At 52.7% G+C, this 24312-nt stretch overlaps 2 protein-coding genes and 1 non-coding gene across 6 annotated transcripts; 2 read left to right on the forward strand and 1 right to left on the reverse strand.

Annotated features, from left to right (window-relative positions):
- The first annotated feature begins 111 nt into the window (after positions 1-111).
- CHRNB1 (cholinergic receptor nicotinic beta 1 subunit) lies at positions 112-7776 on the forward strand. 3 transcript variants are annotated; one of them, XM_012776376.3, is made up of 11 exons: positions 112-247; positions 333-472; positions 1111-1155; positions 1675-1784; positions 1879-1987; positions 2378-2525; positions 2845-3054; positions 5563-5786; positions 6247-6419; positions 6769-6916; positions 7222-7776. In XM_012776376.3, the coding sequence occupies exons 1-11, from the start codon at positions 187-189 to the stop codon at positions 7360-7362; spliced, it is 1509 nt and encodes a 502-aa protein (XP_012631830.1). In that variant the 5' UTR covers positions 112-186; the 3' UTR covers positions 7363-7776. The 3 variants fall into 3 exon arrangements, with proteins under 3 accessions (XP_012631830.1, XP_075850240.1, XP_012631847.1); XM_075994125.1 differs by lacking the exon at positions 333-472 and having other exon boundaries at positions 163-247; XM_012776393.3 differs by lacking the exons at positions 112-247; positions 333-472 and adding an exon at positions 585-681.
- Positions 5045-5152, forward strand: LOC142862248 (U6 spliceosomal RNA). The gene has a single exon (XR_012913324.1). It is a non-coding gene; the product is annotated as a U6 spliceosomal RNA (small nuclear RNA).
- A 1356-nt stretch (positions 7777-9132) lies between the features above and the next one.
- On the reverse strand, positions 9133-24290 carry ZBTB4 (zinc finger and BTB domain containing 4). Of its 2 annotated transcripts, none has more exons than XM_012776340.3 (4): positions 24115-24290; positions 15754-15824; positions 14224-15305; positions 9133-13624 (listed from the first exon to the last, which is right to left on the reverse strand). In XM_012776340.3, exons 3-4 carry the CDS (start codon positions 15294-15296, stop codon positions 11680-11682), a joined length of 3018 nt encoding a protein of 1005 aa, XP_012631794.2. In that variant the 5' UTR covers positions 15297-15305; positions 15754-15824; positions 24115-24290; the 3' UTR covers positions 9133-11679. The 2 variants fall into 2 exon arrangements, with proteins under 2 accessions (XP_012631794.2, XP_012631797.2); XM_012776343.2 differs by lacking the exon at positions 24115-24290 and adding an exon at positions 16891-23673.
- Positions 24291-24312: the final 22 nt, after the last annotated feature.

The raw sequence follows: 24312 nt of genomic DNA on the forward strand, positions 1-24312 counted from the left end.
GTCTGTCATCTGTGGGTGGCAGGCTTCGGCAGTTGCTCAGGGCGGGATCAAGTCTGGGGGCGGGGCAGGTGGACTGGCAGCTGCCCCCCAACAACAGGTGCACATTCCTGGGCGCCTGGTCACTTCCCCTGCGCTGGCGGTCCCGACAGCTTTCCGAGCGAACTCACTGAGCAACGTGGCCAGGCTATGACCCCAGGGGTACTGCTGCTCCTGCTGCTGGGGGCTCTGGGGACGCCGCTCATCCCAGGTGAGTGTGGGCTCCGAAGGGACGGTGACAGGGGCAGCAGTCGTGGCTGGACACCAGGGTTTCAGTTAGTGTTCCCTTCCCCCAGGTGTCCGCGGCTCAGAGGCGGAGGGCCGACTCCGCGAGAAACTTTTCTCCGGCTATGATAGCTCCGTACGGCCGGCGCGGGAGCTGGGAGACCGAGTCGGGGTCAGCATTGGTCTCAGCTTGGCGCAACTCATCAGCCTGGTGAGGGCGCACGCGGGGGGTTTGGTCAGGCCGGTCCACAGGCTGGGGGGCGTGGCTTTAGGCAAGGTGGGGCAAATGGACATGCTGGGGGCGGGGCCTGGGCGGGGCCAAGCTGAGAAATAGCCGAGCCTTTAGCGAAGATTGGGTGGAAATCGGACCAATGGACAAACTGTGGGCGTGGCTGCTAGGTAGAACTGCTGTAGAGTCGGGTAGGTGACAAACGGGCCTCCGGGTGGATCTAGAAGAAGAGCAGGGGCCGAAGGCCAACGGACTGGCGCTGGGTGGGGGTGTCGACCTTGAGGCAGGGCCACAGGAGGTTATGGCGGGATGGGGCGGAGCTTGGTGCCCAATAGCGGCTCTGAACGGCAGTGGGCGGAGACTCCGGGCTGGGCGGGTTTCGAGCTGTGGGCGGGGCCGGGCCGAGCTAGGCAGGGGCTGGGCGGGGGCGGACAGCTGGAAGGGTGTTTCTGAGGGAGAGGCGGGGCTTAAGCTAACTCCGCTTCTAGGAGGTGGGCCTTGGACCTAAGAGGGTGGGGATCAGAAAAGGGGGTGGAGTTTCCAGGGAGAGGTTGGTCTGCTGAGCCCTCTCTTTTCTCTCCACTCTACTTCACCTCTGCTCCTAAATTTTTCCCATCTAGAACGAGAAGGATGAAGAGATGAGCACAAAGGTGTACTTAGACCTGGTATGGAGGTCCCCCGGTGTGGGAAAGGGTGTCTCGCTGCCTTTAACAATTTCCTCGAATGTCTAGCCCAGTAAGATTATTTTTTATATCACAACCTCAGAAAACACATTTATTACTGAAACAGAAGCTTGAAAAAAACACAATACCTATCTTCACTAAGAAAGTTGCGCCGCATGCATTTTTCATTCTAATTTTTTTTCCAACACTGTTTTGGGGCCACTAATTTGATCCCCCATCCACCAAAGGGTCACGAACTGTAGTTTGAAAACCACTGTTTTAGAGGCTAGCTAATGCAGCCTCCTCATTTTTACAGAGTGAAAAATTGGGGCCCGTGCGGGGGGTGGAGGGAGGGAAATTAGCTGCTGTGGATCACAGTAAGTGAAGGCGGAGCCAGCCAGCACCCCGCCCCCTTGCCAGCGGGCTCTTCTCCCTTGCACTCCCTTCCTGAGCTTCCTTCGAATATCCCAAGTCCCCTCCTGACCTCCAGCCGCGACAGCCCCTCAGCCTCTGCTTCTCTAGGAGTGGACTGACTACAGACTGAGTTGGGACCCTGCGGAGTACGACGGCATCGATTTGCTCCGCATCACGGCAGAGTCTGTGTGGCTACCTGACGTGGTGCTGCTGAACAAGTAAGATCTTCCCAAGGCTGGGGGTGGGGTGGGGTGGGGCGGGGCCTCCGGAGGGCAGGTCCCGATCCCAGATGAGAGGATCCCTTCCCTGCAGCAATGACGGAAATTTTGATGTCGCTCTGTACATCAACGTCGTGGTGTCCTCCGACGGCTCTGTTCGCTGGCAACCCCCAGGCATCTATCGCAGCAGCTGCAGCATCCAGGTTTCTGGGCTCCGCATGGGAAGCTGAAGGAGCTCTTAGAAACCCTCCCTCTCCTTCTCCTTAGACGGCATGACTCCCCAGCTTCTCCCATCCGGCCTCCATTATCCCCTGTGACTCTCATCTCTCATTTGCCCTCCTGATTTTCCATTGTGTCATCTTCTCTGTACACTTTCTTTGGTTCCCAGTCTTCCTCATGATGCCCCTCCATTTTCCCAATGGCCTCCCTTAATAACCTTCCAATTCCTCTGTGACCCCACTTCCCTGCGACCTCCTCTGGTGACCTCTATCTCCCTGGTGCCCCATATTGTGTGACCTCCCCCAATGACCTCACAGACTCCACCAGCCCTGGCCAGTTCTCTGATAGCTCTAGTAACTCACCCCTCCATCCAGGTCACCTACTTCCCCTTTGACTGGCAGAACTGCACTATGGTGTTCAGTTCCTACAGCTATGACAGCTCTGAGATCAGCCTGCAGACAGGCCTAGGTCCTGATGGGCAAGAGCAGCAGGAAATTCACATTCATGAAGGGACCTTCATTGGTGAGTGGGCTTGACTCCCACATCCATGGGCTCTATGATTTCCAGTTTCTAACATGCTGATAAATATACTCTGTCAGCAATGCCCAATACAACCCTGTGAGGTCAGCAAGATGGGTATGACTATCTATATTTTATAAATATGGAAATGGAGACTTGTCCAAGTTTATTAGATATGGGCTTCCCAGCCCAGTGTGTATAGCTAGTCCCTTATCACATCAGCCCCCTGCCCCAGGTCCAGGATGTGGCATAGCAAGCCATACCTGGCACTAACCAGGACAGCTCCTACATCTGTGTCCCCTTCTGCTCACTCTACCCCCAGAGAATGGCCAATGGGAGATTATCCACAAACCCTCTCGGCTTATCCAGCCTCCAGGGGATCCTAGGGGAGGAAGGGAAGGACAGCATCAAGAAGTCACTTTCTACCTCATCATCCGCCGGAAGCCTCTCTTCTACCTGGTCAACGTCATTGCCCCATGCATCCTCATCACTCTCCTGGCCATTTTTGTCTTCTACCTGCCACCAGATGCAGGTAAGGGGGAAAGGGTCCTGCCCCTTTTTATCATTAGTTCAGTTTCTTCCTCTTTATCCTCAATCCAGGCAGGGTTTTCCTGCCAACTGAAACCATCATGGCTTAGGCTTCAACAATCCCACCCAAGTTTTCTCTCCCACCAGTGGACTCAACTTCAGGCTCTGCCTCTCTTTGGCTGCTGGATTCCCTCTAGCCAATGAAATCTGAACTCTTTCCTTTTAGTGTCCTAGCCACTCATCCATGGAATTTCTACCACAAACTTCCAGGCTTAGATAACTGTCACCTTCCTTTTCCTCATTCCTAGCGTCCTCCACCCACTTTTCAGACACCTACTAGTCCTTCAACATTCTACCTCCCTTGGAAATACAATAATAGCTAAAATTTCTCTAAGAGGCAGTATAATGTAAACTTGGACAAATTCCTTAATCTCTCTGAGTCTCAGTTTCCTGATCTGGAATTGGGATCAATCATTGTCCCTATTGCACAATATTAATTTGAGGATGCACCAGGTATATAGAACTATATGCCTGCTACTCAGTAAGTTCTATGTAAGCACTGGATTTTGAGCTGCTTTTGTTTCAGTTTTTTCTATTTTTGAGCACTTGCTATAAGGTAATTCAATTACCATATTACACGTATTAACTCAATTCCAATCTTTACAACAACTCTCAGATAAGTACTGAATTGTCATTTCCATTTTACAGAGGAGGGTAAAGAGGCTGAAAGAGTTTAAGGAATTTGCCTGACATTACACAGTTAGAGAGAGGCAGTGTCATTATTGTAACCCTGGTCAGTGCCAGTCTGATTCAGAAACCTGATAGCCTTAACTGTGGTATTCAAAATGAGCTTTCCTCCTCTATAGCACCAAGTCCTCTGTTTAGAGGAGAGTGCTACAGCTCTAGAACATACTTCTGCCTAGAGCAGGACAAATCTTGGAACCCAACATTATAGGAATACAGTAGAATAGACCACAAAATGTATTTCAATACCTTCCATGAAGTTTGTAATGCCTGTTGTATGTCACAGGAATAATCAGCCACCTGGCATATCCTTGTATACTTTGTCTCATTTTTAGAGCCTTCAAATTGCTATACAGTTCCTGAAAAAGCTACTAATGTCCATTCATTCATGCAACAACATTTGTTGAGTATCTGTAATGTGCTAGGCACTGGGAATGAATCAGTGAATAAAAGAGGGAAAAATCTCTGACCTCATTAAGTTTATATTCTAATGGAGGTGTTCCCTGGTGATTAGGTATATGAAAACCTACCCCCAAAGGCCAAGGGAGCTGAGAGGCTGAAGAAAGAGGCTGACAAATTCAGTTTCTCTGAAAGAAACATTTCATAGGGTCTTATGGACAGAAGTCATATCTCAGGCAGCCTCAAGATGGTGGATCAGAGCACTGTTACCTCTCAGACCCAGGGTTTATATACCACAGGGAATGTAATCCTAGCACTCTGGGAGGCTGAGGTGGGTGGATCGCTTGAGGTCAAGAGTTCGAAACCAGCCTGAGAGAGAACCCGTCTCTACTAAAAACAAAAAGCAATTAATTGACCAACTAAAAATATATATACAAAAAAAAATTAGCTGGGCATGGTGGCGCATGCCTGTAGTTCCAGCTACTCGGGAGGCTGAAGCAGTAGGATCGCTTGAGCCCAGGAGTTTGAGGTTGCTGTGAGCTAGGCTGATGCCACGGCACTCACTCTAGCCTGGGCAAGAAAGTAAGAGTCTGTCTCAATAAAAAAAAAAGAAAAAAAAATACCACAGGGAAGAAATGTATACCACCTGTGAAGTGGGGAAAGGCACTTTCCCCTGAGTGAAAGGCAGAAATTTGCCTAAAGGCAGGATTTATGGTGAGCAAGTGTTTAACATATAAATAACATCAAGGTTGTTTTGACCAGAAGGGCAGGATTTATGGTAAGGTAAGTATGTGATTTGGACCAGGGTGGTAGTGGTAGATGTGATAAGTCATCAGTTTCAGGATATATTTGTGCTCGCTTCGGCAGCACGTATATTAAAATTGGAACAATACAGAGAAGATTAGCATGGCCCCTGCGCAAGGATGACATGCAAATTCCTGAAGTTTCAGGATATATTTGAAGGTAGAGCCAATAGGGTTTGCTAAGGATTGGATATGGTGGGTGGGGGGAGAAAGAAGAGAGAGAAAGGAGTTGAGAATGACTCAAAAAGAATTTGGTCTGAGCCACAGGAAAGAAGGAGTTGTCACTTATGAGATAGGGAAGTCTAGGGGAGGAGCAACTTTGGTGGTAAGAGAATAAGAAAATTAGGTGTTGGACATGTTAAGTTTTAGATGCTTACTGGAAATCCAAGTGGAGAGGCTGAGCAGGCAGGTGGATATGAGTCTGGAGTCCAGGGGAGAGGTCCAGGCTGGAGGTACTAATGCAGATGGCCCTTCCAAAAGCCTGTCTTTGAGTGGCCACTGATTATGCCATAGAGAGTTCCTTCTGGCAAAGCCTAACCCTTATGCTTTCCCCTCTGCCCTCCAAGGAGAGAAGATGGGGCTCTCAATCTTTGCCCTGCTGACCCTTACTGTGTTCCTCCTGCTGCTGGCAGACAAAGTGCCTGAGACCTCCCTGGCGGTCCCCATTATTATCAAGTACCTTATGTTTACCATGGTCCTCGTCACTTTTTCCGTCATCCTCAGTGTTGTGGTTCTCAACCTGCACCATCGCTCACCCCACACCCACCAAATGCCCTTTTGGGTCCGTCTGGTAAGAGACATCTCCTCCTTCAACTTGTGTTAACTCCGAAACCTAGTACCTAGCTTTTTGTCCAGACATCACTCCTCCCTCCCACCAACCCCAATTTCCTGAGGCAGGAGATTGCTTGAGCCCAGGACTTTGAGGTTGCTGTGAGTTAGGCTGACGCTATGGCACTCTAGCTGGGGCAACAGAGTGAGACTCTATCTCCAAAAAAAAAAAAAAAAAAAAAGAATTAGATACTGTCAAGGTGGAAGCCCTTGGAACCTCTCTTTCCAGTTAGGATGCCTCCCAACCCACTAAAACAGCTCTTAAGGCTGTATAGCTGCATTTCCTTGTTCGTGTTGCTCTGTGGAACCATGTGCACGCACCGCACGGGAATGGGCATGTGGAGTGGGGGTGGTTGGCTGCTTCCCTTCTGGTGTGAAAGCATGAGAGCGCCCTCCAATACGCCTCTTCTTCTGTTCTGCAGATCTTCATTCACAAACTCCCTCTGTACCTGGGTCTGAAGAGGCCCAAACCTGAAAAAGATCAGATGCCAGAGCCCCTTCACTCTTCTACTCCAGGAAGTGGCTGGGGCCGGGGAACAGATGAATATTTCATCCGGAAGCCGCCGAGTGATTTTCTCTTCCCCAAACCCAACAGGTGGGACCTACACCCATCACTCACAGAGAAGGGAGACAGAGAACTCTGGTTCTCATTAGACTGCGGAAGCGGGCGGCCGCGCTCCCGGAAGATGGCGTCCTGCGCATCATGGGAGTTGTAGTATCTCTTGCTGCTCACTTTGTGGGAGGGTGGGCACTAAAGCTTAGAGGGGTGGAAGAAGTTGCAGGAGGCTGGAGAGGTCACTGCTGTCGGGGAGAACCTGAAGGCCCTCTCAGGTTTTGAGAACTAGCAGGTTGTTGAGGAGGCAGGTGGCGCGGGCCCTTGATCGCCGGCGCTGGCTGTTTGTCTTTGCGCCCGGGGCGCGGCCAAACGGTCACGCCTCTTCCAGGTTTCAGCCTGAACTGTCTGCCCCGGACCTGCGGCGATTTATCGATGGTCCACACCGGGCCGTGGGGCTGCCGCCTGAGCTGCGGGAGGTCGTTTCCTCTATTAGCTACATCGCTCGACAGCTGCAGGAACAGGAGGACCACGATGCGGTAAGTCCAGAGGGTGGAGCAGGGCGCGGCCTCGGTGGCCTTGGCTCCACCCGCAAATTCCGCCCCAGCACTTATTTTCATTTCTGATTGGACGTTTGCGTCACTTGGTCCCGCCCCCTGCCTTCCGACTGGTTCTTTACTCCCATCCATCACCGGCAGTCACGTTTTTCTTGTTGCGCAGCCGGCTCTTGCCTCAAACCTGTGGTTGGCGAGCCCAGGCGGGGCGTGGAGGCGTAGGGGTGGGCTTCCCTGGGGGTGTGGGCCTGCAGCTCAGGAAGTGGAAGATTTCTCTGCCTACCCTCCAGCTGAAGGAGGACTGGCAGTTTGTGGCCATGGTAGTGGACCGCCTCTTCTTGTGGACCTTCATCATCTTCACAAGCGTTGGGACCCTGGTCATCTTCCTGGACGCCACGTACCACTTGCCCCCTCCCGACCCTTTTCCTTGAGGTCTCCAGGGCAGAGACCTGGGCCTGGGGCGGTTGGCCTGAGAGTTTTGCGGTACCGTCAAGCCCTGTCCTGCTCTGCCTCTGAACTCCTTCACTAGGAATCCAGCCCTCTTATTTTGTTTCTGGGCAGGAAGCTGAAGTTGGACTGGGGGCTGGGCTAACGGGTGCCTTGAACCCACCCGAAATGCACTATCAGCTTCTTTTTTCCTTGGGTTCCTGAAGAAGCTTCTTTGGGTATCAACATCTAAGGTCCCCAATGAAATAGAAAAAAGAACAAGAACTAGATTGTGAGCACTATGAAGGTAGGAAATGTGTCTTGTTCACTATATATTCCCAGCACCTTGCACAGGTCCTGACCTATATTAAGTGCTTAACATTTGTTGAATAAATAAGGAAAAAATTTCTAGAACGAAATACACCAATTAATAGTGCTTTGGTTTGCATGTTGGGACTAGCGGTCATTTCTACTTTTACATTTCTGTAATTATATTTTGTAATGAGTAATATCTTTAGAATGAAAAAAAGGTAATTTCTAAAAGCATGTATTTGTAATAAGAAAAAAAGCATTTTGAAGATCTCCAAGTTGTAGCTTTGGTGCTCAAACAAACTGCTCTGTATGTAGTTTCCACAACTGTAAAATGAAACTAATAATAGTATATGCTCCATAATGTTGTCTGAAGATCAGATGAGAAAATGGGAACAGAAGTACTATACAGTATATATCAGAGGTTGCAACTGTGTTTTGTTTGGCCTGCATGATTTTAAATTGAATTATTTGGCTACTTTTTTTTTTGAGACAGAATCTCACTCTGTCACCCAGGCTAGAGTGCAGTGGCATCATCATAGCTTACTGCAGCCTCAAACTCCTGGGCTCAAGTGAGCCTCCTGCCGCAGCCTCCTACAGATGTGCACCACCACACCTGGCTAATTTTTCTAATTTTTGTAGACACAGGGTCTCAGCTCTTGATTAGGCTGGTTTTGGAACTTTGGTTTTGGAGCTAGCTTGGCCTCCCAAAGTGCTAGGATTAAAGGCATGAGCCACAGTGCCCGGCCATTTGGCTACTTTTAAAATTTGGATATTTCACAGAGAAATTTCGATTTCTGGCTTCCCTTGAAAAAAATTTGAAAAACCATAGTACCAGTAGGCCTAATTCCCCTGTTGGCAGCAATATGCTAGAGCTGATTAGTGGCTGCCTACTCAGGTCAAGTTATTTGTGCCAGAATTCCTCAAAGCCCCTCCCCACCTCACCGGCTTCACCCATTTTACCTGCCCATCCTCCCATAACTGTATGTATGTATATTTTGGAGAGATACAGGGGAAGGAGGAGGGGCAAAGAGTCAAAGCCAATGGGTAGGCTGGGAGTGTGAAAAAGAAAGGTTGTGTCTTATGACCATCACACATTTTGTGCCTCAGTTTCCTTTCAATTTGGAAAAAGGGTTAGACCTGGTTTAAGGTAGGGCTGGCCATTCTGGACATGCAGATCATGCGCCCAGCAGCTGTGTACATCAGGCTATGTGAACTTATCTGTTAATGTTTCTGCCTGGAGGTTGGAACCAGGTCGGCTTAAGACTACTGGCTACAGCAATTACAGCGAAGTACCTAGAGTCAACAAGCCCTCACACCTACATTGCTGGAAGTTGTTATCCTAAGAGGGAGCATAAGGCTGCAATTCCCAGGGATCCCTGTGGGACAAGGTTAGCATGTCTTTTTCCCCCCAGACCCACCAGCCACGCAAATAATTGCACCTAGCATCCCACTGTGGAGCACAGTTTGTTTGTCTTGTTGGTTTATTGGCCTAGAGAGTTGGACACACACACAAATGCGGAGATAAATACTGGTCAGTTTCTCTAAATCTGGGTCCTCACTACGTATAGAGCTAGAGTCTGTAGAATTCTAAATCTTGCGTGCTGTGGCACAGAACCAGTGGCCTTCCCACTCTGCCGTCACCCTTCTTCCCAGGGAACGTGGGGAAGGAGGGCACAAACTGACAAGACTTGATCATTTTCAAAAGACAAAACTGCAAAATCCCGTATTTCCAACATCTGAAACTCACAATATTCAAATTCCCCAGCTCAAATACATATATTTTAATCTCCACTTAGCCACAATCTCATTTGTTGCCCAGAACCACCAAATTCTGGAAGCTATTTTCCTTAATCATATTTAAAAAATAATAATTGTCTACAATCTCAATTCTCCCAAAATGTCCATAGTTTTAGAATTTTGACCTATTCTGAAATTCAAATTCCCCAATCCATCCTTAACCCCTTCCATTGTCCCATGCCTGTTTGCCTCAGAGGAGTACAGGTTAAGGATATAGGGGCACTGTCATCACATCTGCCCCTGCCTCTAGGCCTTCCTCAGTCTCTCTTGTGGTTCCGCTGTATATATAGATATATATAATTTGTGTGTAGATATATATATGTATTCTTTATTATGTATTTTTTCGCAGTTTTTCTAAAGTGCCAGAAACAAGATTTGTGAGAATTTTTAGTGATTTTTTTTTTTTTTTTTTGCATTTTTCCCTGTTTGAAACTTTTCGCCCCCTTAAAAATTGGAACTTGGTACATTCAGTAGGAAATTCTTCACTCAGGCTGTGGCCAAGACCAAGAAAAGTGCAAAGAGACAGAGGAATGAAGGAGTGTCTCCTCCATGGTTAACATTCAGGGAGCCTGTCGAAAACTTCCCCTTTCCTGTGGGCTGGGAGGGGTAGAGGGAGGCAGGATGCTCCTGGCCATCCTCTAAACTCGCCTCCCTCCAGAAGCCATGATCTTGCCCTCCCAGCAACTGCTGCAAGGGCAGCCATCTTGGCCCAATAAAACAGTAGCTGGGGAAAGGCTGCCATTTGAAGACAGCAACTTTTCCCCTTTTTAAACAAGCACTCCACTAATTCCCATTTGTCAAATTTGCTCCCCCAAACAGGCTCTCCCTTGTGAGCTGTTTTTTTGGTGGGGAGGTGAGTAGGATGGGAAATGTTCATCCAATCACAGAGCAGGGAGGCCCAGTTTTCAAAGAGAATTAGGAGCAAACATTTCTTCATCTCCCCCACTGGAAGGAAGTATAGGGACCCCTGACCAGGGTTAACTAGTGCAAATTAGGGATTAGGGACTATCGTCCCTGCACCCCATCCCTAGGCTGGGATCTTTGGGTGTGGGGAACTGAGTCAAAGACGGGGTATAAGGTGCTATTCTGGAGGGAAAGTTGGTGGGGATACCCCAAAGCCCACCAGCAGAATAGAATGGCTCCCCCAAAACCATCTGGAGTGATTGGTGAGGGAAGATGAGGGTAAAGGTAAGGATGGAAGGTCATGTGCAAATCTTGGGCTTACCCACCCATCCGACCCCCATCTTTTTTCTGGCTATTTGGTCTAGTCTGGGAGAAACCATCAGGAAAAAAACAGGGAGAAAGTAGATTCCCTTCTCCATCCCACATGGAGCTCTTCCCTCCTGGCCCCCAAATCTGGTTTAGCCCAGAAGAGGCCATAGGTAGAGACAGGAAGAGGTATGACCTATTCACCTCTTCTGCCTTGGAAGAATCTGGGGATCACTGGATTTGGGGGTCAAGATAGGGCCAAGATTTCTCTACCCTGGGCTGGGAAAGTGCTCAGCTATGAACAGAGGGGTAGCCCTCCCCCCAACACCTCCTTGACCTGGACTGGGAGAGGCCATCTCCAAAGTCTAGGGGTTTGGGGAAGAATATGGAAGATCCAAAGGCATGGAAGCCAAGGAAGGCATGGCATCTTCACGCAAAGGAGACAAGGACAGAGAAACCCACTCTTGGGAAGAATGGAATCCAAAGCCACGCTCCCAGGTGTGTGGGTTCAGGTTTCACAATGGTCTGGTCCAGGCCCTGGGCCATAAAGAATGGAATGTGCTAGGAAGCATCCGGGGGAGGGCTTAGAGAAAGCTTCAGAACAAGGGGGGATCATTAGGTGAGAGAGATGGTTTCCCCCTAGGTTTACAAATCAGAGGAGCAGGTTAGACATTCAGAGCTGGTGGGGGCCGTGAGTAGAGATTCAGATAAGTATATTGCTCAGTTGCCCGAAGGGCTGGAGTAAGGATGGGAGTTGGCCCTGCCCCTCATGGAGGCCATTCCCTGGAGGAAGCTTGAGAGGGGAACCACCAAAGATCCCTTCCCAGGAGATGGGAAAACTACAATCTCACACAAAGCAGCCTGACCCCTGAGCTCCAGGAGCCCCCAAGTCCCTGCACAAGAGTGTGGAGGGGCTCCCAAGGGGCAGGGAGGCCAGAGAGCTGGTAGTGGTGGAGGGTTCAGGGAGGGTGGCATCTGGTGAAAGGGGGACCTGGTCCCAGAGCTCACCCCACATCTCCCTTTTGGGTTCTCTCAAGCCCTTTCCTTTCCCCTTCTCCCTTAGGGGGAACTGGTGGAGGAAGAGTTGGGGGGGGTGGTGTTGGGGGAGTAGGGGGTGCCGCTTGAGGATTCACTGCGTAGCCAAAGACCCCTGGTAGGAAGGGAAGGGCCCCCCCTCCTTTCTCATCAGGTAGGACCATGTTGAGAGCAACTGGGAGAGCAGCCAAGTTGCTGAAGTTATAAGGGTAGGCTGCAAGGAGCTGAGGGCCATAGACAAGTGGGTAGGGCTCAGGGTAGAAGGTGACTTTGGCAGCCCCCATCCCTTCTATCCGGTCCTCCTCACCAGCAACCCCTGGCCCCTCATTCCCAAGTTTCCCCCTGCCACCGCCAGGATCCCGGCTGCCCCCAATGAGGGCCAGTGGAAATTCCTGCACAGGTGGGTATGCATAGTTGCCCCCTCCTGCCACCACCGGGGGCTCCTCACCCCCTGAAATGACAGGGTCCTGGAGTGAGGCAGTCTCGGAAGCTTCCTCAGCAGCAGCATTCCCGCCACCTGCCTCCCCGCTGGATGAGGAGACTTGCATCTCTTGGGGGGCCTCCTCCTTGACATCCCTAGGCCTGGTGCCAGCGCTGCCCTTGGAATAGGCAATGACAGGTGTGGGGGTGCCCCCTGGGCGCTCAGCAGCATGCCTCTGCCCGTGGCGGCTCAGAGCGGCTGCCGTCTTGCACACCTTGGCGCAGTGGGGGCAGGTGAAGCGGGTGGAAGGCCTCCGTCCAGCCCGGGAGCTGTGGGAGCCCCCACCATGGGCCTCCTGGTGCTTTCGCAGCTTCCTCAGGGTGCCGAAGGTCTGGGCACAGTCCCCACAGCGGTGCCTCCGCTCAGTGCGGGCACGCCCTGCTGGGCTCTCGGCTGCTGAGGTCTCCTCCCAGCTCCTCCGTTCCAGCTTCTGCCTCCAACGTGGTGGCCGGCGGCCTCGGGGCAGCCCACTGCTACCACCGCCACTTCCGGCAGCTCCAGGCTTGCGCTTAGGCTTGTACGAGTAGTAGGGTCTCCAGAGCTGGTCCTCCCCACTAGCCTTTGATTCCTCCTCGTCCTCCTCCTCCTCGTCTTCCTCCTCCTCTTCATCGTCCTCACTCTCCTCCACCTCGTCTCCACTCAGCTCCCCAGGACGCAGGTCAGTTTCTGAGATGCGGCGCTTGACAATGGCCTCCTCCCCGATTCGCACAGTGATCTGACACAGTGGAGGTGGAGCCTGTAGCTGAGAGGGGCCCCGGCCCGGCCCTGCAGGGGGACCCCCGCCCCCGCCAATCCCGCCCACTGGCTTGGCTGTGTAAGTCAGAGTCCTCCCAGCCCGTGGATTCCGGCCCTTGGCCTCCTCTGTGGTGGTGGCCGTGGCTGGCCCTGCAGCCGTGGCTGGGCTGACCACTGTGACTGGGCTGGTGGGTGTGGCTGCAGGCTCTGGGGGAGGAGGTGGGTACTCCCGTTTCTTGGGAGGCCTCGGGGGAGCAGTGTAAGTGATGACCGAGGCAGCCTGGGACCCTCCCGTGCTGGCCGGCCCACCCCCCGCTCCACCACTGCTACTGCCCCCATGGACAATGACAGAGGGGGCTGGGTGAGCAAAGGTGATGACAGAGGGTGGGGGGCCAGGCTCTGGGACAGGTGGAGGTCTGGGTGGTGGGCTGGCTGGCATTGCCACAGGGGCCGGTGTGTTGAGGTTTGGAGAAAGGGGGCCCTCTGGAGCTCCCTGGCTGTAGGTCTTGTAGGGCCGCTTGGCTGCCCGCATGGGGAGTAGGCGGTACAGCTTGAGAGTATTGAGCTTGGGCTTGTAGCCTCCATTGGGTGTCTTCTCACTGGCTAGGAGGCCCGGGCTAATGCCATGGAAGGCTCGCTGGTGGGTCTTCAGGTTATAATAAGTGACAAAGGTCTCCCAGCAGAAGATGCACTGGTACCTGGGCCAGGACAGCAGGGAATAGGGCAGGAACAGAGCCACTTGAGTCAAGGGCCCTGAAGGTAGGGCCTCAGCTTCCCAGGTCCTCTACTGCCCTCCACACAAGCCTACAACTTCCCCAGTCATTTGCTCGCCCCCTTTCATGCTGTTTGTCTCACCCTGCCAGCCTCAGGAGGGCCACCATCCTAAGCTCAGCACCCCCCACTGGCTGTGAGACTTGGCTTCAGCTGTTCCATGTGGGACCCAGCCTAACTCACACAGCCACCTTCTGAAGCCCGAATGACAGAACAGGGAAATGACTTATGAACGGGGCTGCATATGGAAATACAAGACACTGTTCTGAGTATTGTAACTATTGCCGGGCATGCCTGCACTTCCACAGTCCTTTCCAGTGAAGGCAAATTTCTCTTTCCTTTTAGGGGACACAGCATGTAGAGGGGGTGCTGACTGACATCAGCTGAAGGAACTGGGGCTGGAGGGAGGCAGGTGGGTGAGTGAGGGTAAGCAGGGCTAGTCTCAGGATGACTGTCTAGGCCCCTTGCACTGCTTATTCCCTCCCTTGTCCCTGTGGTCTCTGAGTACTGGCCCCTGGCTACTCACCTGCGCTCCCCGGTGTGCCACACCTCGTGCTTAGTGCGGTACTCAGCGAGGGCGAACACCTTCTCGCAGTAGCGGCAGGGGTACTTCCTCCGCCATGAGTGCACGTTGCTGTGTCGCTTCAGGCTGGACAGCGTCACGTAGGACCGCTCGCAGGCCGCACACACGTACAGCACGTGGCCGCCCACCACCTTCACCACGTGCTCGGGGCCGCCTCGGAAGCCCACGGGCGGGGGCAGAGCTGAGGCATCCACTCCTGCAGGACCACCGGGGCCAGAGCCCCCGGCCCCCAGCCCTGTAGACCCCCGAGTGCTGACACCCCGTCGGCACTGGGCCTCATGGGTCTGCAGCCGCTTGGGATGGATAAAGCTTTTTCCACATCGGGGGCAGGGGAGGGGCCGCCGGGACAATGGGGGATGTAAGTCAGGGCCCTGGGCCTCAGCCCCGTCACCCTCCCACTCCACAGCTGGTCTAGGCCCAGGCCCGAAGCTGTTGTCTTCAGGATGTGAGGTGGCCATGGAGGCTGGGGTGGGAGGGACCCAGGCATCGCCTCCCTCCCCCAGGCCCTGCAGGCGGGAGATGCCCAGCCGACGTCCCAAAGCTCCGATCTCTGCTACAGCTGCCCCGTCCCCTCCGCCACCAGGTAGTGCAAGCCGGGCACTATAGATGAAATTGAGGACATCAGAAAAGGCAGCTGCTGGGACCCCTGGCAGTTCCAGGACTCGGGGTGGGGATGAAGCAGGGGGAGAGGCTGGAGGGGGAGAGGAGGAGGAGGAAGAGGAGGAGGAGGAGGAGGAAGAGGAGGAAGAAGAGGAAGAAGAAGAGGCAGCTGTGGTGGCAGCAGGGTTGGGAGCTGAGCCCCCAGTAATTGGTGGGAGGGGCAGTGGGGCTGAAGCGAGCAGAGCCTCTCTGAAAAAGGGACTTGAAGCAGCCAGGACACTGCGGTGAGCAGGGAACTTGGTGTCTCCAGCTATGAGGGTGACGTCACAGAAGAGGCCACGGAGCCGCTGCTCATTGAGCTGGCGCAGGACGGCAGGGGCGTGGGACGGGTCCGTCACCTCTGCAGGAGGGGGCATGGCTCCAGCCTAGACAGCAGAAAAGGCCAGGGAAGAGTCTCAGAGTCTTAGAGGCTGGGCAGAGGGACAGGGCCCTCTAAGATCAGGGAGGTGAGCTAGGAGGGGGTCAGGGACTGGTCAAAAACTAGTAGAAGGCTGAATAACTTCAGGTTACAGAAGTTAACCCTTAGCCACCCAAGTCTGGCCAATGTCAGAGGCCAGTATGTCTAACATCTAGGGCTGGAAGAGGCCAGGGATACCTCAGGTCATGGTGAAGGTGAAGGGGCCATGACCTCTAAAGCCACAGCCTAGAGAAGTAAGCAATGGAAATCTCTCTCTCACTGGGAGAAGGAGGAAGCTCCCACAACTACTGATAGCCATTTCGCAGAACTCCCCAGCCTAGACAAAATGGCTGCCCTCGCTGGCCTGCTGCCTTGGGTCTAATTTTCCTAGCTGCGGTTCTCTCAGCACGTCTTACCTGAGAGCACAGCCAACATGGAGCAGAGCGGGCGGTGGCTCAGCGAGTCCCTTCTGCTGGGCCTGTTCTTTCTGTAGAGAAACAGAAACCATGTCGGGGGACTTAGAGGAAGAGGCAGGAAAGCGTCCTCAGGAAGGAAACTGGGAAGGAAAGGACCTCAGGAAGTGGGAAGTGGCACAGTGTTGGGGTCAGAGAGGACATCTGGGCTGCTCTGCAAATCCTGATCTCTCCCAGGAGCCTTGTCAGGTTACTTGTTTAGCTGTGTACTATCAAATCTAGGGAGCCACACACATTATTGCAGAGCCGTGTTCTGCTGGCCCAGAGACTAACAGCAACAAGATAATTTGCATATTCTGATTCACCTCCAAACAATACAGCAGCACAGTTCAATCCCATAGTTTCAGGGAAGCCTGGCAGATCACTCTCAAGTCCCTTTGGTCCAATTTTGGGGCTCAGAGGAAATCAAAAGATTGTCTTTTACCATAGTGGTCTTGTTTACATCTAAATATATTTTAGTGTGGTGGCTCACATCTGTAATCCTAGTACTCTGGGAGGCCGAGGCGGATGGATCGCTGAAGGTCAGGAGTTCAAAACCAGCCTGAGCAAGAGCAAGACCCATCTCTACTAAAAATAGAAAGAAATTAATTGGCCAACTAAAAATATACAGAAAAAATTAGCCGGGCATGGTGGCGCATGCCTGTAGTCCCAGCTACTCAGGAGGCTGAGGCAGGAGGATAGCTTGAGTCCAGGAGTCTGAGGTTGCTGTGAGCTAGGCTGACGCCACGGCACTGTAGCCTGGGCAGCAGAGTGAGACTCTGTCTCAAAAACAACAAAAAAGTAAATATATTTGTATGAGCTTTTTTATTGGACCTAATATGGTAGGTATTCAAATTAGGAGGGGACCTCTTCACATACCCCAAACCCCATTAATCTTAGAGGGGGGGTGTTTCTGGCCCAGTTGCCAGGTGACCACTGAAGACCACTGACTCATACAAATACCAGCTTGATCAAGTCTCTGGAGGGCACTGGAAAGGTAACCAGACTAGGAGTGAGGAGACTTGGGCCTCACTCCTTACTGAGACCTGGTGGCTTAGGGACTTTGGCTTAAAAAGAGGGGAACTGCAACCCCTACCTCACCTCTTGCTGGGCGGCTCATCCAAAGTCACACAGACCTGGTGATAACAGGTGAGGGAAGTCTGTTCGCAGATCCAGGCCTGCTGACCTGAGAGCAGAGCTCTTGAGCCCTTCTTATCTGCCCTCCACGAAGCCTGGGAGCTCTCGCCTCTCTTTGGGGGCATCTTCCAAATGCCCTGAGTCACACATGTCCCAACAGGTATCCTGCATCAGGAGTCCCTCATACAATCCCCTGAAAAATGTTCTTTTCCCACTTATCACACATACTATCTGGATTCAGAGGCGTTCCCCTCACACATACCCCATCTCACATGCCCCAAAAGATTTTTCTGACATCTATCCTGGATAGGAAGAAGGAAGGTGGTAAACAGGGGTGATATTCAAAAGTTTTAACAACCCTGACTGTCAGGCATAGATCAGGGTCAAATGCTTTCTTGTCAGCTGCTGAATCGTGGACAATTTGGGAATCCCATGGCTAGTGTTCAGGCCTCCCACTCCCTTCCATGACAGCCACTGGCCCACTGGGACCCCAAGAGTCAGTGCTTTATTTGTATTAATAGCATCTCATTTGCTCCTCATCACTACTCTGAAAGGTAAAAGTTAGCTTCCCTACTTTAAAATGACAGACTATGGTTCAGAGATGCTAGAGATGCCCAAGGCCATATGACCAGTTAGTAGCAAGGCTGGGATCTGATCCCAGGAAGTCTGGCTCCAAAGCCTGTGTTCCTGATGACTTCACCATACCACAATGAAGTCCCCTGCTAGGGCACCAATATCCCATCGGGTGCTTTTCTGAAAATTAGAAGGCCCCTTCCCCCAGGAGATAGCAGCCTGCACAGGTGAACAAAGTTGAGGTTCAATTCCAGTCCCCGTTCACCCCCTTGGCCAGCCCTGCTCACCCACACCATATTCGGTGTGCTTGGTGGCTACCTGACTGCTACAATACTTGAACAAGGCCTGACAGGGCTTCTTAGAACAACAAAGATACGAAGCTGGACTGGCCATTGGACATCACCCAGAATCATCATCATCATGGTCTCTGTAGCTGCCATTTATGAAATACTTATTATGTGCAAAGTGTAGTGCTAAGCATTTTATCTGCATCACCTCATTCCAACACTCAGTGACCACAGTGAGGATTCTGGTGTAGAGAAATTGAATACTCCAAACTCCTCCCTTTCAGGTCGAGGGAACCAAGCGCTAACCAAGTTGGGGTTTGGACTCAGCTCTCCTGAGTTCCAGTGCCCTATGCCTGGCTACTGCCCTGCAAGGGCTGATGGGAGGTGGAGAAGATACTAGCTTTGTGACCCTGGGCAAGTTACGTAGCGTCTTTATACTCAGTTTCCTTGTCTATAAGGGGGGAGTGATGAATAGGTCTCACTCTGTGGGGCAGTTGTAAAGATTAAATGAGCTAATGACTGGCAGTACCTAGATCTTGGAACTCGGCCCCAGAAAACGGTAGGGAGAAGTGTTGAAGAAAAAGAGGCAGAAATCGGGCTTTGTGGTAAGTTTGGTGGCTCTGTGGTTTTAAATGTTTTGTTTGTTCTGTTTCTCTCCTCTTGACTGCTTGTACCTCAGAGGTGCCACTGAGGTGGGGAATCTGCGCATGGCTACCAGACATGCTCTACCTCTTGTTGTTCCCTCTGTCTGGAATGTGCTTTCCTCCAGATAGCCTTGTGCTTCACTGCCCCACTTCCTTTAAGCCTTGACTCAAAAGTCACCTTCCTGGAGGCCTTCCCTGGTCACCCCCCACCTCCCATAACTTCCTATCCCCCCTACCCTACTTTATTTTTCTCCTTGGCACTTAGTAAAACATATTGCTTGGCTAGGCGCGGTGGCTCACGCCTGTAATCCTAGCGCTCTGGGAGGCTGAGACGGGTGGATTGCTCGAGGTCAGTAGTTCAAAACCAGCCTGAGCAAGAGTGGGACCCCGTCTCTACTATAAATAGAAAAAAATTAATTGACCAACTAATATATATAGAAAAAATTAGCTGGGCATGGTGGTGCATGCCTGTAGTTCCAGCTACTTGGGAGGCTGAGGCATTAGGATTGCTTGAGCCCAGGAGTTTGAGGTTGCTGTGAGCTAGGCTGACTTCACGGTACTCTAGCCTGGGCAACAAAGTGAGACTCTGTCTCAAAAAAAAAAAAAAAACCATATTGCTCATTTATGTCTAGAATGTAAGCTCCAAAGGATGGGGAGTAGGGATTTTTGTTGGCTTTGTTCACTGCAGTATCCCCAATCCTTAGAATAGTCCTAGCACATAATGGGAGGTAAAACATGTTTTGGAAATGAATGAGCCTGCCCTCAAAGTCTGCCTGGAGTCCATCCACCCTCAGGAAAGAAGCATCCTCAGTACTGGACTGAGTACTTGACCACTTCTGGGACACTCACAATTTGCCGGATACACTTCTGGGTGCTTCACCTGCCTTGCCTCCTTTAATGATAGCCTCAAAACGGCCACCCATTTTGTTTTTCTACCTTTATTTACACAGACAGAGACACACACACACATTCCAAGGAGGAACCCATTAAAAGCAACAGAACTAGGCTGGGTGCTGTGGTTCATGCCTGTAATCCTAGCACTCTGGGGGGCGGAGGCGGGCAGATCCCTCAAAGTCAGGAGTTCAAAACCAGCCTGAGCAAGAGCGAGACCCGGTCTCTACTAAAAATAGAAATTAATTGACCAACTAAAAATACATAGAAAAAATTAGCCAGGCATGGAGGCGCATGCCTGTAGTCCCAGCTACTCAGGAGGCTGAGGCAGAAGGATTGCTTGAGCCTGGGAATTTGAGGTTGCTGTGAGCTAGGCTGATGCCACAGCACTCTAGCCTGGGCAACAGAGTGAGACTGTCTCAAAACATAAATAAATAAATAAATAAATAAAAAAGAAAACATAAAAAAAAACAGAACTGAGAACAGTGAGACTTTAACACTAGTCTGGGCTGGGCACGGTGGCTCACGCCTGTAATCCTAGCACTCTGGGAGGCTGAGGCAGGGGATAGCTCAAAGTCAGGGGTTCGAAACCAGCCTGAGCAAGAGTGAGACCCTGTCTCTACTAAAATATAGAAAGAAATTAATTGACCAACTAAAATATATAGAAAAAATTAGCCGGGCATGGTGGTATATGCATGTAGTCCCAGCTACTTGGGAGGCTGAGGCAGAAGGATCACTTGAGCCCAGGAGTTTGAGGTTGCTGTGAGCTAGGCTGACTCCACGGCACTCTGGCCCGGGCAACAGAGTGAGACTCTGTCTCAAAAAAAAAAAAAAGGAACACCAGTCTGTGTACCCCAGACTCAGGGGTCACTGGCAACATTTTCTCAGATATGACATCTTACCTCAAAGACAGGAAGAGATACCTTGGCCAGGAGGGCCCACCCACCTACAAGGCAGAAAGCTCCTCTCAATATCGGGCATCATCAAACCATCCTGTTTCAAAGGCCATCTTGAAATAATGGGGTATTATCCCAATTTTACTGTAGAGGAAACAGGCTCAGAGAGGGATGTACCTGGCTCAAGGTCACACAGCCTGTAAGTAGCAGTGGAGATTTGAATCCAGGCCCAGCTGACCCCAGATGCTGAATCTTTCCCTGTGCCATACTGCTGGCTCCTGCCCTGAAGGGGCCTATGGCAGCCAGCTGGTTACATAAATCACCACACAAGGTCTCACGTGCTAAGTGCTAAATGTGTCATGTCTGACTCCACCCTTTCCCTTGCTCCACATCCAGCAGTCATAAGTCTGGCTGAAACTGTGGCAGAGCTTGGGAATAGCTCTGGAAGCCTTCCCTTCAACCCGCCTCTGGTCCCCAAACTAGCTCAGGTCCTTGTTAATACTCCGGCAGTCCCAGGCCATGGCCTGCCAACTATCCCCCAGCCTCCAGGCTCACCTTCTTCCACCCAACTCTCCTCCCACTGAGGGTCAACATCCCTAATGACAGCTCAGGTATCACCACGCCTGGGCTCAGAAACCTTCAGTGGTCCCTGCTGACTCCAGAATAAAGTTCAGATTCCTCCACCAGACATTTAAGGGCTCTGGTCTAGCTTCAATCTTCCTTTTTGATCTTGCCTTATGTTGTGCTCTCTTCAAACACCCAGTGTGAGCCAGACACAGTGGCACGTACCTGGAGTCCCAGCTACTCAGGAGGCTGAGGCAGGAGCGTCGCTTAAGCCCAGGGGTTCGAGTCCAACCTGGGCAACACAGTGAGACCCTATCTCTAAAAAAGAAAAACACACCCAGTGTGCTCTCCAGCTTCTACACATCCTACACCCCCATGCTTCTGCCCGTGCCGGCTCTCCTGCCAGAAATGTCCTTTCCCCGATCTCTTCTCAAATACCTCCAGAATGTTAAGATCTAACCCAAATGCCACCTCCTTGGCCCTCCCTGACCCACAGGACAAGGACAATTTCTTCTCTGACTCATCAGCCTTTTGTACCCCTATGGCCAGCACCCACATTATACAGCAGCAGAGATTTAGCATCTCACGCCCTAGGCTGGGACTCCCTGAGCACACGGGTTTTCTGAGATGGACTGGTGCAGTTGCTGAGACCTGCAGAAATTGGGGAGAAGAGGGCGTGTGCGTGTGTGTGGGGGTGCAGAAAGGTCCATCGAATGCTCCAGAAGGGCAGCAGAGTACAACAGTTTAAGAACACAGGATGTGGAACCTGACTGCCTGCATTCAAATATAGCTTTACCTCTTTCTAGCTAAGTGACTTTGGGCAAATTATTTAACTTCTCTTGGCCTTGGCTGCATCACCTGAAAAAGGGAGGTAATTAGAGCTCCTACTTGCACAGTTGTGAGGATTGAGTGACGCATGTAAAAGCACTGAGAACAGTGCCTGGTACACAGTCAGTGCTAAATAAGTGTTTGCTGCTACTGTTACTAGGAAAGTCTAGAGAAGGGGATTCTCAGTGCTAGCAGAAGACTGACGGGGGATGGCAATGGCACAGCCCCCAAACTGTAGTCACTTTCCAGGTCTGTTACCCATGTGCTGCTGGAAGACAGGTAGGGCAGGTAATTAGCCCCACTTTACAGATGAGGAACTGAGGCTCACTTGGGTAAAGTGCCAGTAAGGAAGTGGCAGAGCCGCCAGAACTCAGCTCTAATCTAGGGCTCCTTCTCCTTCACCACTGTCATCGTCATCGCACCTGTTGTACAGGCTTTGCACAGCAGCCAGCCCCCTCCCGGCCCCTGTGCCCTCCCGTCCCCAGTGTGTACACATCCTCCCTGCCAGGCCAGGCACAGTACACAGTGGTGTGCAGGGTTGGAGACACACACACACACACACACACACACACTCCTACAGAAGGGCCCAGGCCCCAAAGGTGAGGAAAACCTGTTCTGAGGAATCTGCCTAGCGAGCGAATTCCGACCCGAGGCCCTTCCACAGTTGCAGCAGTGGGGCCCTGCGTGCGTCAGAGATACCCGCAAGGGGGGCAGAGAGAGGGTGGGGGCGAAGCGGGAGGAGGCTGAAAACTTCACGTTTCTTTTTTCCATTTTAGTGACAAGAGTCACACCCGGCCTTTACATAAACATGGCCAGGGAGCCACTCTGTCTAAGCTCACTTCCCTTGCAGCCGCCCAGCCTCTCCTCCGGGTGACCCTGACACGCCAGGCAGGCCAGTTCGGGGCAAGCACACCGACCCTGTAGAAGACTAGTTGGGCCACCCCACAACACCCATGCCTCCGCCTGTTGCCCTTGCTCTGCCCCGCATTTATCTGGCACCTTCCTCATAACATATCTCCCCCCCACAGCCTTCTCCCTCTGCCCCCGGCAGTCCCACCACCACTAAAGCGCGCAGAAGGTAGGCACGCACGCACACACACACACAGCTTGCAGCTGGTCTCTCAGGTCTGAGGCCCACACTGCCCTTGTCATGCCACCTCCCTCCCATGTGTTTTCTGACCAGCTCGCCTCCCAGCCCAGCAGCCCAGACAGGCTCCCACAAACAACGTCACAAAAGAATCCCATGGAGAATGTTGCAAACACAAGACCTTCCTCTTGCTTGGCTGCCTAAGATCCCATAAACACAACTGGCACATCCTACCCTAAGCCCCTCACACCGATGTCAGCTGAGCTACGGGCACCCAAGACACACCCTGGGCTTTCTCATCCCCTCATGATCTGCAGGATCTGAGTTCTAGATGTGCAGCCCCCAAGTGACTCGCTCATCACAGACACACAAACCCATCTTCTGGCCTGTCCTCCACAACTGGACCACACCTCAGCAAGGCTACAGAAATGGGACCCAGACATGACGCCTTCTGACTCAAAGGTCTACAACCACCCCCTCCAAATGGGCACATACACCCTGCATTCTGGCGCCCTCCACAACACAATACACCATGCCAGATGTGCAGAAAACAGTTCATAAACAGTTTGTATGTGCAACACAAGACATACATGCAAAAAAACACATGCTGGTAGAAAACATACATACAACCCCACACTGAAAAAACTCCGCACACAGCAGTATCGTGCCCTGCTTAGAATGCCCATCTGTCACCCAAAGCCACAGGGCCACATCTTGTAATTCTGCCCCACAACACTGGACACCCCTCCTGGTTTTCTATCTCCATAGCCCAGGGAGGGCACTATCTGGATCCCTGCTGCCAGACCAGCAAACCGTGGTGCCCAGGAGAGGTTTACCTTGACCCACAACACAGCACGAGACACAATCTCCAAAACTCACAGCCACAACCCTGCCCCGACGGCGCGGCGGTTCCGGGGCCCCAGTTCGCCCTGCGCACCCCGCACACCCCAACTCTGGGGCGCTGGGCGGCCCACCCCTCCCCCTCTCTGCCTGGCTCCTACGCCATCGCCCTCCCAGCAGCTTGCAGCGCTTGCCCGGGCTCACACCCGCCCCACCCCACCCCCAACCTGCCCCACTGGGGGAGGGGGACATTAGGCTGCAGAATTAACCCTTCAAAGAGGGAGTAAGCACGTCCCCTTCCACTGCCCCAGGCGATCGCGTCCCACCCCCGCCCCCCCGCCGCTGCTCGCTCGGACGCCATACCCGGGCCCCCTTAGTCGCCCCCCAGCGTCGCCGCGCGCGCCCGGGGGCGGGGCCAGGCTCAGCCCCCGACCCCTGAGCCCCCAGGTCAACCCCAAAGGCTAGCGGTCTGGGCGCCGGGCGCGGCCGGGGCCCCCGCGGCGCCGGGCAGCGGGAAAGGGGGCCCGGCAGTTGGCTCCGGTCCGCCCTGGCCCTGCCCGGTTCGCCCCGGGGCCCACCTGACTGCGATGGCGCCGCGTCCGCCAGGCCCGGCTCATCACCCTGGCCGCCCCCGGCCGCTCCGGTGTCGCCCGCCTCCAGCTGCGGCTCCGGCTCCGGCTCCGGCCCCGGCCCCCCCAGCGCCTGGCCCCGGCCCGGCCCCGCCGCCGCCGCCGCCGCCGCCGCTGACATCATCGCTCCCCCCGCCCCGGTCCTAC

Source organism: Microcebus murinus, chromosome 18 (assembly GCF_040939455.1).
Source record: "Microcebus murinus isolate Inina chromosome 18, M.murinus_Inina_mat1.0, whole genome shotgun sequence".
Taxonomy (NCBI): domain Eukaryota; kingdom Metazoa; phylum Chordata; class Mammalia; order Primates; family Cheirogaleidae; genus Microcebus; species Microcebus murinus.

What these genes read in the sequence shown, in the direction of transcription:
- CHRNB1 (XM_012776376.3), top strand. Translation starts at nt 187, where the DNA reads ATGACCCCAGGGGTACTGCTGCTCCTGCTGCTGGGGGCTCTGGGGACG. An exon ending in GGGGACGCCGCTCATCCCAG is followed by an intron (nt 248 to 332) that starts GTGAGTGTGGGC and finishes CCCTTCCCCCAG; the next exon opens with GTGTCCGCGGCTCAGAGGCG. An exon ending in CTCTTCCCCAAACCCAACAG is followed by an intron (nt 6,420 to 6,768) that starts GTGGGACCTACA and finishes CGCCTCTTCCAG; the next exon opens with GTTTCAGCCTGAACTGTCTG.
- ZBTB4 (XM_012776340.3), bottom strand. Translation starts at nt 15,296, where the DNA reads ATGCCCCCTCCTGCAGAGGTGACGGACCCGTCCCACGCCCCTGCCGTC. An exon ending in TGGCACACCGGGGAGCGCAG is followed by an intron (nt 13,625 to 14,223) that starts GTGAGTAGCCAG and finishes GTCCTGGCCCAG; the next exon opens with GTACCAGTGCATCTTCTGCT.